The sequence below is a fragment of the Dunckerocampus dactyliophorus genome, chromosome 21, assembly GCF_027744805.1.
Source record: "Dunckerocampus dactyliophorus isolate RoL2022-P2 chromosome 21, RoL_Ddac_1.1, whole genome shotgun sequence".
In the NCBI taxonomy this organism is placed as follows: domain Eukaryota; kingdom Metazoa; phylum Chordata; class Actinopteri; order Syngnathiformes; family Syngnathidae; genus Dunckerocampus; species Dunckerocampus dactyliophorus.
The window spans coordinates 2,751,086-2,768,751 of NC_072839.1; the positions used below are offsets into that span (position 1 = coordinate 2,751,086).

General features: G+C 40.2%; 1 protein-coding gene across 2 annotated transcripts in view; it reads right to left on the bottom strand.

Moving 5' to 3' along the window:
* The window catches only part of LOC129174034 (receptor activity-modifying protein 3-like), a 32,360-nt gene extending 14,694 nt beyond the window's left edge, over window positions 1-17,666 (bottom strand). The window contains exon 1 of one of the 2 annotated variants that reach the window (XM_054765579.1): window positions 17,332-17,659. In XM_054765579.1, the coding sequence (XP_054621554.1) occupies window positions 17,332-17,383 (52 nt within the window). In that variant the 5' untranslated portion in view covers window positions 17,384-17,659. Of the gene's footprint in view, window positions 1-17,331 lie in introns of both variants that reach the window. The other variant, XM_054765578.1, reaches the window with a different exon arrangement.

Genomic DNA, 17,666 nt, shown 5'->3' on the forward strand with positions numbered 1-17,666 from the left:
TTAAGTACGTGAGGCATCACGGCTTAAACCTGGATTGTGTTGCGAGTGAACAATGACAGTCTGCAGACATTTTTATGCCCTTTTTATTTTATTTTTTTTTCCCATTTCCTGGTAAGTCTAGAACAGAACCCGCGTACTGTATCTACCATAGCACTTGTGCACCGTACATTACATTATGTATGAAATTCGGCTAAATTCCCACGAGAACAGGCTCGTGCTTCAAACGTGGAGGCATTTACTATCAAAGATGCCAAGCATTCCTTCTTTCCTGCTGGAATCACACAGAAATCAGTTCAGTTCCCAAATACTGTCTCATCCTCATCCTGAGAGATTTAAAGAGAAGAAAGCTGGTCTGGAGTCGCACTTGCAGTAAAAGCAAGCGGACTTGTGAATGAGAAGTCAGCACAGCACAGGAAAGATGTGTCTTTTCTTTTTCTTCCAAAGCAGGCGATCTGTTTAAAAGAAACCCTGTGGGGTAAACACTGTTCACGCAACTACGCCTGCTAAATTTAGACTTTTCCTCTTTGGGGGATTTAAAGGGCATGTGAAGGTCTACTTAATAGGAGGTGTAGACGTCATCTCACCTGGTGCGTCGTCTGTAGCTCATAAAGTAGACGTCGCAAGCATTGCACATGCACATAAAAGCAACTGTTTTGTTTGTTCAACCCACAAAATGTAATTTCAAGTGTGTAAAAAAAAAAAAAAACTCAAACTAGCGGCAGGTGCTCATAAACAGGTAATAGGTAGCTGAAAACACAGCGGAACAAAACAGGAAGTGGAAAAAAAGGCATAAAAACTGGAACGTCCTCCATCATCATGACTAAGGCTGCATACTGGATCAGAAATTCCAAAAGTTACGTTTGCACATGCTTCAGTGATGAAACACTCATGCAGGTTTCCTCACCCAAAGATTCCCAACCGCTGTGCCGTGGAACACTCTCCCATTTCACTTAACTGGGCCCTATGACATTTATTATTTCCCAAATCCCAAATTTATGTTTTTAGAATTCTGTTGTTTACCTTTCATACTCATTTTACCAGCATAGAATGTGTACTTTTGTGCCAGTAAATAAAATATCCATTAATTAAATGCAAAAATCGTTACATTTATTGGTGCGGCGTCTGCATCGGTCAGTCGTGATGAAGGGGGACTCTCAGTGTATCGGTTGATCTACAGTCCTGCACTCACCTAAGATCATGAGCTTTGGGCAGCCACCTAAAGAACAAGACGGCGGGTACAAGCGGCCGAAATTAGTTTCCTCCGTAGGGTGGCTGGTCTCTCTTCCTTTTGAGACAAGGTGAGATGCACCGTCATCGGGGAGAAACCTAAAGTGCCATAGGGAGCCAGATGAGTTGGCTCGGGCATCTGTCTCGCGGATGCATGCCTGGGAAGGTGTTCTAGGCACGTCCGACTGGTAGGAGGCCTTGGAGAAGACCCAGGACACGTTCAAATACCACAGAATCTATCAGGGGGGAGCTCGATAACTTCTTGTCTTAGGCTGCTGCCCTCGTGACCCGACCTCAGATAAGCGGAAGATGGTGATTGTAACACCTCATGGCAACATTTCTCAGGAAGTTGGGTTTGCCAACAAAATCCTTACCAGTTGGTAGACTTTTTCTCTGTAATCCATCTAGTTGCACCCCCATCGCCACGTCACCATCCATCAAGCCACAATGCAAATGTCATTCATGAACAGCACTGGCACCACGGACTAGCCCATACATCTCATTAATATTTCATTTCCAGTGTCAGGAACATTTGAAAAAGGTAACAATGTAGGAGATGACTGCAGCTGTATCCTTACAGACCTTACAGGAAAATGCACTTTTTTTTTAATTCATCCACAATCCTTATGTGAGACATGAACACACATCTTTCTCTTCTTTTCTGTGTGTTCTAAAGATATAAAAACAGCTAAAAAGAGTTAGGTAATTAATGCACGTAATGGGATCAGAACAGATCTGCTATTAAAACCAACAATTGTGAATGGAATCATGTGATGCATTCCACTGTAACTGCATGCTCGTTCAAATACAATGAAACCAAAGCAAACAAGGTTGTATGGTTTTATATCCATACGCTGAGCATGTAGTAACGGGTACATTCATGATAACATGGAATACTTGCAGTATTTTGGTCACATCCTTCCTGGGCGCATTGATTTCACATAGCAACATTAACTTTTCCCAACTCGCAAACAAAAACACAGCAGCGGTGGTGGCAACTCCAGTATCTAGCGTTACCTTTTAGCTGGTGGCCTGAGGCACTGGGAGCGAGGCACTGACGCGCTGTCAGCGAGTGTGTGGCGAAGCTAGTCGCTAGTAGCTAGCAGGTGTGGTGTGGCAAGGTGTCACTACACCACTGACGTAGTTGTTTGGCGTAACAATGTTAATAATAATAATAGCAATGTCGCTGTAGCTTGGTTAATATGCAGGTCATATTTTGTAAATTGAGTGTTGTTGGTGCTTTTTGGAGGTTTTTTCAGAGGGCTTTAAAGGCGGAAGAGGTGTGTCCCCTTACGTGCATTCTTAGCTATCTCGTTTTAGCTGTTTTTGTATCTTTAGAACGCATAGAAAAACGTCTTCTCATGCCTCACATCAGGATTGTGGACGATGGGCAAAATTCCAAATAAAGTGCAGTTTTCCTTTAACATCGCTACTTACAAGAGACACAACCATCTGATTCTGTCACACTCCCAATGTTTCTGAGCGCTTCTAAAGGCTTCCTAATTTGGATGTCCAGTTCCCACAGGTTTCCTCCTGCCTTTCATTTCTGCACACACTGAAAGCGTCATGCAGCCCGGTCCAAAAATACGGAGTGTGTGCGTGTGCGTGTGTGTGTGTGTGTGTGTGTGTGTATATAAGCTCTTAATATAAATATATCCTGAGTTGACAAGCTCAGTCTAACCAAATATCCCACATGTACTTGGAGAAAAAACACACACACACACAACAACACAAGCTTCTAAAGACGGCACAAAAATGAATTTGTCAAAGCATGGTGTGGTTTAATACATACAAAATCTTTGAAGATCATTGAGGAACTCTTCTCAAGAAGGAAATACAGGTGTACAGTGGCTCAAAAACAAGAAACACATCTAATTCACCCTAAGTAGATCATTTATAAATACTGCACATGGTCATTATTAATACATAATTGCTTGCGGATTTTTGCCTTTCACTGGTAGGAGTGGAACATAAAGCGGGGATCTACCGTAATTGCCTAAAAACCACATGGCACTGGACAAACCAAAGATTAAAAAATCTAAAACCAAACGCTGGACCCCCGGGATGCAGAGAGAGCGGGAACAAGCAGGAAAGAAAGTATTTCATTAAGCACGAGCAGGAGCAGGTACTTACAAGCATGTGTTGTTAAAAGGCAACAAAAAGCGACATGAAACAGGGAAGTATTTGAAGATGAGCGGCAGGTAAGACAGCATGGAAGTGAAAACAACAACGAACCAGCAGCGTCCCAGTGACGATGTTGGGCTAATGAACCCATCTGATTGCTGATTGCAGACATCTGCGAAACTGAAAATGAATTCAAATAACAGTTTTTGTGAAAGTAGTACCGTCATTTAAAAAGGGATTTTAATTGAATTCCTACTGATTATTGCTTTTCTCATGCAAATTTTGTAGACAAAAAAAAAAAAACAAGACACAGCTTTATAGGCCAGTCTAAATCAGCTCTGCCTGCGTCATGATCCAAAAGCGGCGAGGAAGCGCGTGTGAGTGCTTTGGTTCATGCAGTGAATCATGCCAGGTTGGGAATGATTGCAGTTTGTCTCTCAGTCACAGCTGAATACACCGCCAACTCCACATTTGGATTGCAGCACGAGAGCGCCAGGGATGAGAATTTCACAAAGCAGTCAATTATTTTAGGTTGGTCATTTGGGGACAATGAAACAGCAAATATAAATGAAACAACCTTAGACCTGAGCTGGAATCACATTTGTGGCCATGTGGAAAAGAGGCGCATGGACGCCAGCCACACGGGTGACAGAAGCTCCTGTTCAGTTTTGTCATATCATAAAGACTGCGAGTCAAACAAGAACAATTATCCAGTAACAAGACAAACAAAAGGATTGCCATTTCACTAAATCCACTTGGACAATGCTAAAAATTAACCTTGATGTTTTTTATATTGATAACGTGACAGGAAAATCTGTCTGAATGCTCTGAACTTTTCCCCATGCTAGCGTCAACAGCGCCTCTGCTGGTGGTTGTCAAGTAGCGCACACCGCTGTGACTCAATTGCTTCAACAATGATTTGAACAGAAATCCTAATCAACATTATTATGCCTCTCCTGACACCGCTGAGGCCTACAAACACAGTAATAATCACAATAATAAATGAAAGCATACAGTGCCAATGGAAAGTAAACTACATCAGAACCCAATCCACTGGCGATATCACATCGTATGTGAAATTTATTTGGAACATCTTCAGATGTCGTTTATTTCAGCTTCCCTTCTCACTCATTTGTCATCTGACATCCTAAATAGCAACTTTACCATCAAAAGTGTGATTTTGTGCTATTTTCAGCAGCATGGAAGTACAGATTTTGACGGTTATAAGACAGTGAGTGCTGTGATGCACATTTCTCTGTACATTGCATCATACAAAATATTATCAAATGTGCCAGCTGGATTTGGGAGGAAGAACAACAACCACAGCGAGGCTAATTGGTGACAATTTTAAACGATCTCCGTGTCATATGTCCATTATTAACACACCACCATGCTTTAAAAATGCAGGGATTTTAAAAACATCAATAACCAGAATGGTGCTTCTTCCACGCAAGGGTGGATGACGGCGCTGACACTGCTGTCATCCGACGTTTGTTAGCCCCCGCGTGAAAGAAATGAGGAAATGAGATGGAAGTCTACAAAGAGAATTGAAGTCCAAGCCAAGCAGGTGTTGCTTTATCAGTCTGCCCCGTCGCAGGCATCGAGACGGGAAGCTTATACTGTCAACAATCTGACGATATCATTCCATTGTCATCGCCCTTTATCAAACAGGGAACCATATTTGGTACCTGGAGTGTCATATGAGACGGTAGAAGCATGTGATCCCTCCAAACACGTGTAAAGCAAAACAATACACCCCCAAACAGGATATTAAGTCGTGTGTATTTATGCCTAAAGCCATGTGCTGTGTTTTTAGTTAATTAGGAGAGGAAGAAGATGCACACTGGACTTCCAAAATAATCCTGATTGGATGAGGCTGCAAATATTCAGACATAAAGATAATAATGCTTTGGGCTTTATCTTTTATTTTACAGGCTGAGACAACAGTAACAAGCAACGCGTAAACAAAACCCAATTAAGATGCTTCCAAAATGTGTGCATGTGTGTGTGTGTGTGTGTGTGTGTGTGTGTGTGAGGGATAGATTGCATACAGGTGTGCCTCACCATGTGCACAGCCTTCAGCAATCAAAGACCCAACTCTGTTGTGTTTCTAGAAAGTGACATCCACGCCAATTTCTTTCTTAATTGCTTTTTTTTTTCCAGGAATGCTTTATTTGTTCCACCATTCAGAAAACTAATACGTTCACCTCTTGCAATGGTGACTTGGGGCTGGGTTTACGCAACCATTCAGATTTTTCGCTACCTTTTGGCCCAATTGACATATTCAGAACACACGAAATGTGGCGATCAATGACGTCTGAACACGTGAATCTACCCAAACGAGACACCCACCCACTGTGAATCCAACCGCCTGCACAGACCATGAGGCAGCCGTTAGCGTCATGCCAAGGCTCCATGCATTTAAACCAATGACGTGGACGGTCGGTACAAGCCAAATAAATGTAATGTCACCTTGTATTGTTCCAGTTTTACGATGTTTTAACTATTTTCCATACGTTTCAGAGGTCTCACAATAGTGTATTCGAAATGTGTTGCCCAAAATCTGGCCAATCTACAATTTAGACTCGGAATTTATGTAACGGAATTTTTTGCGTTTCAATTTTGTTTTTTTACATCACGTTATGCTCAAAATTATGCTGACTAAAAATTCATAAGCAAAATGTGTGTGTTTTAAAAATTCAGTTAATATCAGGGCAAATAATTTCCATGTTCACACATGCACTTCTGTTTTGTTGTGCGAGCGGTGTGACGGGACTATGCACTTTGTACCTGGCTGGCTGGCTCTGCAACCCGATCAGTTGTGAATTTTGCGACATTTCATTTATTTTTCACTGAATTTTTTTTTTTTTTTTACGGTAACTGAATTTTAAAGCGCAGTATTTTAGCAAACTGAATTTTTTCATTCCGTATTTTAATAAACTGAACATGAAAACACGTTCATTTTGCATACAAATTATTATTCTATGACGTTTCAGCATGAAATTATGTCTAAAAAATGCTATGGTAAGTCTGTAGCTTTAATGCTATTAAGCTGTGTTTGTCTCCAAGAAGCACTATTGTGCACTTTTTACACATACACTGCAGTGCTACACTTTACAGATGCCATATATCACATACAACAGCATAACAACAAGGAATGGGCGAGAACACGAGCGTTAGCGACACTGGCGTAGCTATGTGAGCTACAGCGCTAACATTGCACTCACGTTTTAACAGCAACATGGTGCTAGGTTAGCCTATTTGCAGAAGAAAAACAAAACCATAAGACTTACTACCACGCGATGGTTGGTTGGTTGCATTTTAAGATGCGTAGTGAAGCCTGCTTCTTTTTTTTCCTTCTTTTTTTTTTGCCGGTATCATGCCCATGAGACAGGAAGGGTTTTGTTTGTGACATAACAAAAACCCTGAACTTGAAATTTTTACACAAGCAAACAAGTGCGAGGACCACTGAGAAAAATGAAAATGCAAACAAATATGAAGATAATTTTCCCTACTTAATGGTCTTTGCCACTGTTGTTTATCTGTCTGTCTTTGGAACCTTTTTTTGTTGTCGTCTTACATAATCCCAACGCCAGTGAGGCGGGACACGTGAGGTGAGTCGGGGTGGGGTGCGGTGGGGGGCTTGGGGGGGGGGGGGATCAGCATGCATGAATACATTTAGTGCAAACACAAGCGAGCATTCATGAATACGACTCCTGACTTCCCTCTCTGCTCTTTGAAGATACTTTTCAAGTCCCGTCGACCATCTGCAGAGGAACCGCGGTGGCGAGGAGATCAATGAGGAGGAAGTGTTTTGCTTTGTTTCTAGCGCAGCGGTGCAGGAAGAGATTAGATACTTTCTTTAACATCAATTGGGAAACTTGGGGCACGAATGCATTAATTCTGACACTAATAAGTCACGGACGTGATTTTTTTTTTTTCCACAAGAATGCCTCCCGTCCTAATTTGGCATACCTTCTTCGTGCTTCCAACGGAATCACAGCTGCTCAAACAAAGCGGTTATTGGTTTGAGGTCAGCAAGGCAGATAGCTGCTGGTGCCTGGTTGATGTCAGGAAAGGCAGATTGAGCGACAGGAGCAAACTAGGATACTGGGTATGATCAGTGTTTCCCACAGGGCTGTAATCTACCTGTGGCTGTGGGTGCTTGGGGGCGGGGCTAGATGATATCATCAGGTAATTTGCAATCAGGAGAATAAGGAAACATTTCTGGAAGTTTATAATGTGTTTGAGTGAGGTACTATGGGTTATTAATCTATCTGTGGCAGTCCAACTTTTATTTGCGGTCGTGTTAGGAATGGAATATTTTCCACCCTGTTCTAGATGTGTACTACAGCATGTATGTGCTTATCGACTATAGAGAGATAACGCCTTCACCAAGACCTTTCCACTGTGTTGTAGGAGTAGAGCTGCAAGCAAGCCTTATCTGCAGCAAAGAGAACACACGCCAAGACGTTTCTCCTGGATCCAAAGCACCCTCTTCTTCTTTAGCGCATTCAATACCAAAGACGTATTTACACGTTTTTAGAATCCCGAACGCCCGATCCCAACAATGTATTTATACGTCTTTTATGTTTTTCTTGCACAAGAAGCAAAAAGAGGTGATGATGCAACTCTCCGCTAATGCATGAACACTTCAGAGCACTTTTAAGCCATAAAAAGGTGGCAGAAGTGCATTTGATAACAGGACAAATCACACATGACAGGAAGGAGGAAGTGAGAGAGCATGGAGGAGTGTCACGTGCAGAAGGTTACGCATTGCAGGGAAATTTTCACGCAAGCACACGCGCACACGCACGTGCACACGCGTGCACACCCATTTCAGTTCCAAATGTGAAAATTGTAAATAGTTCATGAGGTTATATTTGTAAGCAAATTGTTATTTTGCTGTAAAAGAATGCCTTTTTTGTGTTGATGTTGGTATAGTTTAGACATTTGAGCTGTCACAAAAGCAAAACATATTTGTGTCAAAGTGAAAGTTATGCTTGAAATGTCTTTCTTTAGGAAAAGCTGGTTTTCTCCCTTTTCTAGTTGGGAACTGATATTTTTTCTGGTGAAAGACGGGAGACGAATGTTTCCTTCGGTAGGTTCCATGTTAATAGAACACGTCCGGTAGAACACAACATTCGGTGTGCCTTGAAAGATCAGTCAAAATCATCTAACACGGCCCGTACTGAAGGGGTTGTCTTTTGAAAAATGGCTGGGATTGAATGACTTAATTAAGTTCACACACATGCACATAGATTTATGAGGAGTCATCTTTCAGCCCTCTATCCAAGAACAACAAACGGTTAACAGGAAGTTTCCTGGGACTGCCTCCAAAACAGGCCTATGAAGAAGAGGAACTCCCATTACCTCTTTTGGTGGACTGCCCGTTCTCTCCAGCGCTGGCATGGCAATTGCTTGGATCTATTCCTTTTTAATATGAAACTGTTAAACTTGACTTCAGTCTCATAGCCTTATTCCGACAGCAGTTACAACAAAAGAATCCGGGTGGGCAGTGCCAAGCAAAAGGGACAGCCCTAACAAGTCGCCCAGCCCCCTAGCTAAGGTATGGTTGAAACCAGATCAGACCAATACACCAATAAACTGTTAACAGGAAGTTTTCTGATCATTATGACCACTTCCACACCAAGCTTATGAGAAAGAGGAACTCAGTTTCACTTTAGAGACGGCTTGGATCTTGCTAGACCTTAGCTGGTGGTCTGACCGATCTCTCCAGTGCTGGCATTGCAATGGCTTGTACTACTCTTGTCAACTTTACTTGAGACTTTTAGCATTATTTCACAGCTGGTGGAGCAAAAGAATGTGGGTGGACTTCACTTCACTTCAAGTACGAACCATAGACTGCAACGAATAAATAAATGTACAACAAACGGTGATGATTTCAACTTTAGCCCAAAAAGCCTGTGTAGTTCAAATGCTCAACATGCTTCAAAACTGTTTTAAAGCAATACAACCGCCAGCCGTCAGATGTGCAAACCGCCAGTTGTCAAACTCCCAAATACTGCAGTTCATTTCGCATGTGAAGAAGAACATCCCAGCTTGGAAAATTCAAATGCAGCAACTTCCACTTTTGGCATTTGCTTCTGCAAAGCTGCTGACGACAGATAAGGAACAGCGATGCAACGGCGCCAAAGCGACTTGTCGGCAAGAGCGGACTTTGTGAATCCACAGTTGCGTATCATCAGCGCGGGTAATCTACTGGAAAATCAGTAACGACGCTATGCAGACTCCGTTTCCTCAAGTGTGCCACTTTAAAAACACATAAGGCCAGACACAGGCGTTTCCTAATCCAACATTTGTTTGATATGACGTCATCATGACAGACTTAACACCTCAGACAGTCGTAAGAGTTGCGTGGCTCCGAAGATAAATGTCAAGACATCACCAATTTGACACAAACGGTCACGGCAGTGGAACTTGTTTAAAGACACAACATCACTTCATCTTTGGGAGTGACATTGTCCTCCCCACCTTGTCTGTTGTCGTGCATAAAGAAAGTCAAGCTGACACACACGGACTGTGCAATAAATGCCAAAACACAGCAGCGGAATGCATTACCGCTCAAACAGCTCATCACTAACATGAATCACAGAGTCACTAAAAACTGCGCCAGAAGTTAAATAAACACGCAATGCAACATTTTTGTTTTTGCTCCCGTCTTTCATCAGCTTGTACACAAAATCGCATTGCTAGTGAGCGCGTCGTCTTTGTCGAGATGATCCACGCGTCCGTCTCACAGGTATCCACATGCTGACTAGACCGCATGATTATTGTGCTTTAGGCTGGCCACAGTAGAAGGCCATTCCAACAAAAGGTGCAGTTTTATCACACAGCACAATGCCACAAATGTTTTCACATCTCGTCCTGGCCAGGACTTTTGTTTAGTTGATTTATTCATGCCTGCTATACCTATAAAGCACCACTAGGTGACAGTACCACTCTAAAAAAAACACTTTCCTGTTGGCAGAGGAGTTTTACTTTATTTTACTTTCATTAAGTGTCATTATACAATGATTAACTTTGCTTTGTATTTGCATGACAATGAAGAGTGTGAGTTAGACCATCGCTTGGACAAAATAGAACGCATTGACATTTAATCCACTTTTTATGATAAAGTTGACGTCTGCTGGCTGTTTTGGCTCCATGAACATATCACATTTACCAAAAGCCCGTTTAAAAATAGTTATTTCGCATTAATAAGTGGAATTATTCTGACTTTGCCCAGCAGTTTTTGCGCAATCCGGCAGAAAACAGGACAAAAAGACCTCCCGGTCTGTTGGATCGCAGACAAAGCCTCCGCCACGACATTACTTTGGACTCCATCACGTGTCCCAAGTGCAGCCCGGATGCCATTTGGAGCTGTTTTTTTATTGGCGAGTGAGACATTAAAAAATAACAGCAAAAATGGAAAAATCATTGGTAATTTTACAAGAATCAAGTCCAAATATTGTAAAAATATATCAAATATATCAAAACATTGCAGTAATAATAATGCAATATGTAATCTAATGAGGAGAACATTGCAATCTTACGAGTATAGCATCATAACATGAAGACAGTTAGTCATTGTAGTAGCATCAAGTTGAAATATTAAAGAAAAAATATGCTTTTTGTATTATTAAAAAACTAAATAGAAAAATTGTATATGATTTTTTTTTAATGAATAAAGTCAAAATATTCCAAGAAGAATATTTACAAAGATTATGTAAGTACAGTGTTGAAATATTCAGATTTTTTTTTTTAAAAGCAACAGCAAAAATGAGGGTTGGGGGTACAAAGAGCAAAGCTGAGATGCAGCTGTTTCTTAAAATATATATAAATAACTTTTTAGCATTTCTACACGTGTTGCTTTACAAAATAGCAGAGTGGCAAAGTTGCATCCGTTCATTTTTCAGTATGCGGCCCTCACTGGAAAAAGTTTGGACACCCCTGCATGAGAGCAATGCACTGCAAGATAATGATGATGGGAAAATGATATGCAGTATATTATCATTAAGCAGGCCATTATGTGAGCAGATACTTCCAGAGTGGAAGAAATGTAGACAGTGAAGTCAGTCACAAACGGACGGATGACTTGAGTTAAAGTGACCGTAATGATTTTTGTGAAGAACATCCACATGCTCATCTTTTAACAACATCATAATAAATACATTGAATGTAAAATCATAAATAAAATGGAAATGGGACTCTCCACATTAAGAACCTCTTTGCAATGTTGACATACTCTGAGGTAAACTGTCATCATTCAGTCGGGGAGGGTTTCTCTTCTCTGAATAAAAACTCATTAAGCGAGTTCCAGCTAGATTCACCATCAGCGTTAATGCAGTCAATGCAGCCTTTTCTCTTCCGTGACAGGACAGTAGAGAAAAGTATCAGCCAGTATGTGTGGCTTTTGGCTGCGACCCATCCCTTTGTCAGAGCCTCTTTATTCTCATTATTAATAGACACCTGACTGGCATCCTGCTTCCACACTGCTTTGTAGTGCAGACTGGCTCTTTTTGTTTTTTCAACGCTACAGTCGGTGTTTGTGGGGGATATGGACAGGTAATGACGTCTGCAGAGTAAAAAAAAAAGACTGCATTTTAGCCTCCCCTGTCGGATGAAACATTAACGACCTCCTGAAAGGTTAATAATGCTCTTACAACACTTTCGCTACTTGGCAATATCGTAGAATTTGTGATATTTAGATTGTGTCATGAGCTTGAAAGGATAACAATGCACCTCCAGTGATCCACTCTCCACACAATCAGTTTTTCAAAAATATATGAATAAATCATGCTGTTTCGTGGTTGAATACGGCCTGTTAGTAGTCAAATAATATGCACATTTAAGCAAATGTTACGCATTTTGCCTAAATTAAGCATTAAAGTGGCTAAATGGATTAAAATACAAATATAAGGCATTCAGAAGACACATTCAAAGACGTAGTGATGATATGTAGTATTTTACACTGGTCACTAGGTGTCAGCAATGTCACTGTAATGCACCAAACTCGATCGCCGGAACAACAGGCTTTTACTGCAGGTTTGAATGCTCTCACAACAGGCACAATAATCCCTAACTCGGGCTACCGATGCGGCTGTGACACAAGCCAAGCTAAAACTCAACTCTGAACCGCCGACATCACTTCCTGTCTGCAACACACGCCAGTAGACGTCGGATTTATGTCTTAAGTAGCTTATTTTCTGTTATTAGGTTTACTATATTGGGTACGATGACAACTTTTTTCCCGTAAGATGACACATTTTCTCTCGTAATGTTAAGATTTTATTTCCCTAATATTGTAACTTTTTCCAAACATGCATTTCCAAAATCTGCAACTTCATTCTTTGTTTTGTTTTTGTTTTGTTTCTCATAATATTACCCCATTAGAAAATTATATATGTTTTCTTTGATATTTCAAATTTATGCTTCTAAAAATGACACATTTTTCCCTCATAATATCATGACTTTATTCTTGTAAAATTAGGACTTTTTTCCCTTACAATGACAATTTATTTTTTCTTCATATTATGATTTTATTCTCCTAATATTTTGACTTTATTCTCGTAAAATAAAAACTTTTTTTTTGGTAATATTATGACTTTATTTGACTAATATTAACTTTATGCTTCTAAAAACCACTGTCACCGAGCGGTGCTTTTTTCCCTATAAAATGAAAATTTTATATAATATTTTAATAATATTTTTTGGAATATTATTACTTTATTAATATTGTAATATTGTAATATTATTATATTATTACTTTATTCTCCTAATATTTTGGGGGGTTTGGGTTTTTTTTTTTACTGTTGTTTTTTCCATTTTTGCTGTTGTTTTGTTGTTTAACTGTGTTTTTCAAATGTGCAGTGGGCCAATAAAAAAACAGCCATGGGCCGCACTTTGTAGACTTCATACTTGGGAATTTCCAACAAGGACAGTCAAGATAATCAGTGAAACACAGCACACGTGCTACAAACCCTGTGCTTTAAAACGGCAAAGGTGCGCCACGTGCATTTTTAACAGATCAAAATTCCCAGCGTGTTAAGTAAGACGCCAAACTTTACCTTTCTTTCACATGGCAGTGGAACAGAAGAGGCCCGAGGCGTGTTCCGTCACTGACAGTGAATGAAGAGCTGTTTATTGGGCCGAGCAGATGCTTTGCACTCAGTGGGAACCCGTCTAGTTCTGCGGTACAGATGGAGATGTTATACCGAGGCCACAGCATGAAAGCAACAAATCACACTGACTCAGTGTGATTCTGGTGGGTTGTGCGTCTTCAAAAAAAAAACTGCTCTCCGACTTTCTTCCTCCCAACGGGGATGCTTGATGGGAAAGTCTTCCCGTCTAGACCGCGGCGACCGCGGGGAAATCCCTGCTGAATGGATGCAAAAACTCGTGGCTGCAGATTAATCGCACTTTTGTCCACTTGGCCAGGAGGAAACATCGAAAGAGAATTGGGACGCTGAAGCTGGTGCCACATGTCAAGTGTGTCAGTCAGCGTCGGGCGTTGCGGCGCCAAGGCAGAATATTAGCTCGACAACGACGTAATCAGTTCCTGATAGCGACTTGGTGCTGTTACAGTACGTGCCTGCCCCCTCCTCTTCATCGCTATCAGCCGCTTCTATTCCCCTGGTGGCGCCACTACGGCGTCCCCCGCTTACTCACTCATGTGCTCTTTTGCAGTCCGGTGACACACCATTTATGAATCATCGTTCCGCGGAACCTCTACAAACACCAGTGTGGCGACGTAAGCGCGATGATAACCATAGAACTGGAAATGGTTACAATGACAGCAGCAATAACTGTAAAATGCCACTTTCCCGTTGTCCTGTCTCTTCGGTGCCTTCAGCTTTACTCTCTTTTTTTTATCTACAGTGATTATATTTACAGGCTGGAAGGCATTCCTTCGCTCTGTATTGTTTGGAAATGTCAACCAGTGACACAAAATGTACTGTGTCAACTTTGGAGGTTGAAAAATCCCATTTATTCCTAACCGTATTGCAGACGCAGCAACAGGATTGATCGGATTATTTTTCCTGGTCAAATCAGCCACTTGTTGCTAGGCAGAATTTAAAAGGCTCAATCATCCAACTGTCTGGACATATACAGTATACTGTACCCTAGCGTTTCCTGGGCGGGACTACACATTTTGGTATCAGTCTAATACCAAGTTGTTACAGGGCCAGTATTGCCGATACTTTTTACTTGGACATTTTTTCAAGATCACTGAATAATTTTGTGATTTTTTTTTTTCCCTTTAATTTTTTTACTTTCATTTGTTGATCATGTTTACAATCTGAATAAATAAAAAAAAAACAAGACAAACAGCTTAGGAAAGCAAAAAAATATTTCCAAAATCTTATTATATAATAAAATAAATATTATTATATTTTTTATATTTGTGAACAATTTTACAATATTAAAGACAATGCAAAAATATTGACAAAATAATAACATAATTATTTAAACATATTATGACTAGTCTTATAATATAAATAATATCCATCCATCCATCCATCCATTTTCTATACCGCTTCTTCCTCATTAGGGTCGCGGGGGCATGCTGGAGCCTATCCCAGCTGACTTCGGGCGACAGGCGGGGTACACCCTGGACTGGTCGCCAGCCAATCGCAGGGCATATAAATAATATAATCAAATTAATAATTTCATATGATATAACAATAAAATTAAAAATATTCGTTATAATTTTATTCTTGTATAATAAATTCGAATTGTATGATCAAATTTAAAAAGATAAAACTAGAAAATAATTCCACAATTGTTTGAGCAAAATAAGATCAATAGTGCAAAATAACTCAACACAAGCAAAATGATTAATGCTCAATTCTAAAAAAAAAATTTCCCCCCAAAGTCCTCCTGTGTGCAATGATTTCCTGGAGTTTCTAAACAAATATGAATATAACAACACACACTACCAATCAAAAGTTTGGAGACACTTTACCATATTGTTACATGAGAATGTGTCTCCAAACTTTTGCCCGGCAGGGTACTTGAACAACACAACAAAAACACATTCATTTGTGACAATAAACTCAGAAGAGAACGGAAAAAATGTCAATATCATCACACTAGTATCAATTTGACACCGAAACTACCCTGGTATCAATAATGTTGACATTTGGATTGAACGGTCCGCCTCTAATTTCCATCAAGACAAATTAGAAATATCCTCAGAAGTCACAACTTACTAAAATTTATCACATGTTACGATAACACGACATGCTGTACTTACATATGACATGAATCTACTGTGGCAAACATGGATAGAAGATGCAGTTTTGCCAAGAAAGTATGGCCATCCTAGCAAAATCGTCCCACAATGGGAAATTCATCAATACTAGAAGAAGAACCTCTCGTCTGTATGAAATATAGAACACATAATCAGCTGTCATGGCATAAATACGAGCCTCTACAATAATAATACTGTAGTGTGGTGGTGCCCACACATGGCGGTGGTGGCTGCAGACCACCCAACAACGCGCACACCAGCACGCCAACCAAATCAAAGCGTGTACATAAACTCATGAGTCGCAACATACTTTCATACATGATTTAATCCCTTCAGCACCGGCTAATGAGCCAGATCCAGAAAGTCCCATTGGCCGTGATATAGGTCAGCTCTGTCCAATGGGGCGTGATACGGTATAGTCCCGTCCCCGCCCCGCCTCTCAGCCGTAGTCATGGTGTGCTTGTTCTTGATACGTTTGATGCTACCTTGATGCGGCGTGGGGCACTCCCACCCACTGCTAACTCCACATCGAGATGGAAATTCAGACGCTGACAGACTCCTGACAGTGAGGCCGACATGCTAACCACGAGGGCACCATGCGGCAGAATAAAATGTAACCAAAAAACAGCTAAAATTGGGATAAGACACAATATCAAGAGAAAAGGCTAAAATGTTGATACTCATAACTGATAACACGCTGCTTTAAGGAAAAAATATTAGTACATTATTACAATATTTATAATAATATTATATTTATATATAAATATTTTTGTCCTTTAAAAAAATAAAAATAATAATAAATTCAATGTTTAAAAAGAACTGACTTTTTAGGTTAATTATACTATTTTTTTTAATTTTGTAAAAAGGCAAAAAAAAAAAAACATTTCAACATTATCAACATTTCAGCTTCTTCTTTTTGCATTTTGTCTTTTTGCTCCATTTTTCTTACTTGTTTTTTGGTTTAATTTTGTTTCTCATAGGATGCGGGGGCACTTTGATATTTTTATGTATTTTTTAATTTTATAAAAAGGCAAAAACAAATAAAATATTAAATATTTAAGGACAACGCTTTGTTTCATTATCAGCTATCAGTATCAACATTTCATCTTCTCTTTACATATTGTCATTTTGCTCTATTCTCATTTTTGCTGGGTTTTTTGGTTTAATTTTGTTTATCAAAGGATCGGGGGGGTACTTTGATATTTGTGTATTTTTAAATTTTGTAAAAAGGCACAAAAAAATTACATTTTGCCTTTTTGGTCTATTTTTCCCATTTTTGCTGGGTTTTTTGGTTTAATCTTATTTCTTCAAGGTGCCGAGGGCCAACAAAAAACAAGCTGCGGGCCTCAAATGGCTCCCGTGCCACACTTTGGACACCTCTGGTATAGTGGGTGCAGGGCACACTCATGTGCCACGACACACTGTTTGGGAGTCACTGGCCTACACAGTCTAATGACATCCATTACCGGAAAGTAGTATTAATAAAAATAAAAATTATAATGGTCTGGAACACCAGGGTGATTATATTTTTAAAAATGTAAAAAAATGTTTTTAAAATGATATATATTTGATATGTCATGTGTGTCATGCATTTGCCATTCATGAATACAGACATAAACCATGGTTATATATGAAGAGAGATGCAATAAAAAAAAAAAAAAAAACGGAGCGTGCTTTTAATAAAATGACGACAGTGTTTTGTTTCTCAAAATGAAAACACTCACCTAAAAACCCCACAACAAAAAGTTTCATCACCGCACACTCATTTGTATCCATCCCGCTGTGTGGATCCACTTGGACTCGGAATGAAAGCTCAGCTCCGGCTTGGTAAAAATGGACATTTGAAGCGGACCATTGTTACCCCCAAAAGACAAGTCCAAGTTCCGTCATGCTGCCAAAACGAAAACCAAGACGCACGAGTGACGGATTAGAAGGAGGCGAGTCACACACAAAACAAAGATTCCTCTGCGTCCTGGTGATGGTCATCCAGACTGTGGTGAGGAGTCTGAGCTCAGTACCACACAGTCAGTCCTGCATCCTGCTGAGGAGGAGGAGGCGG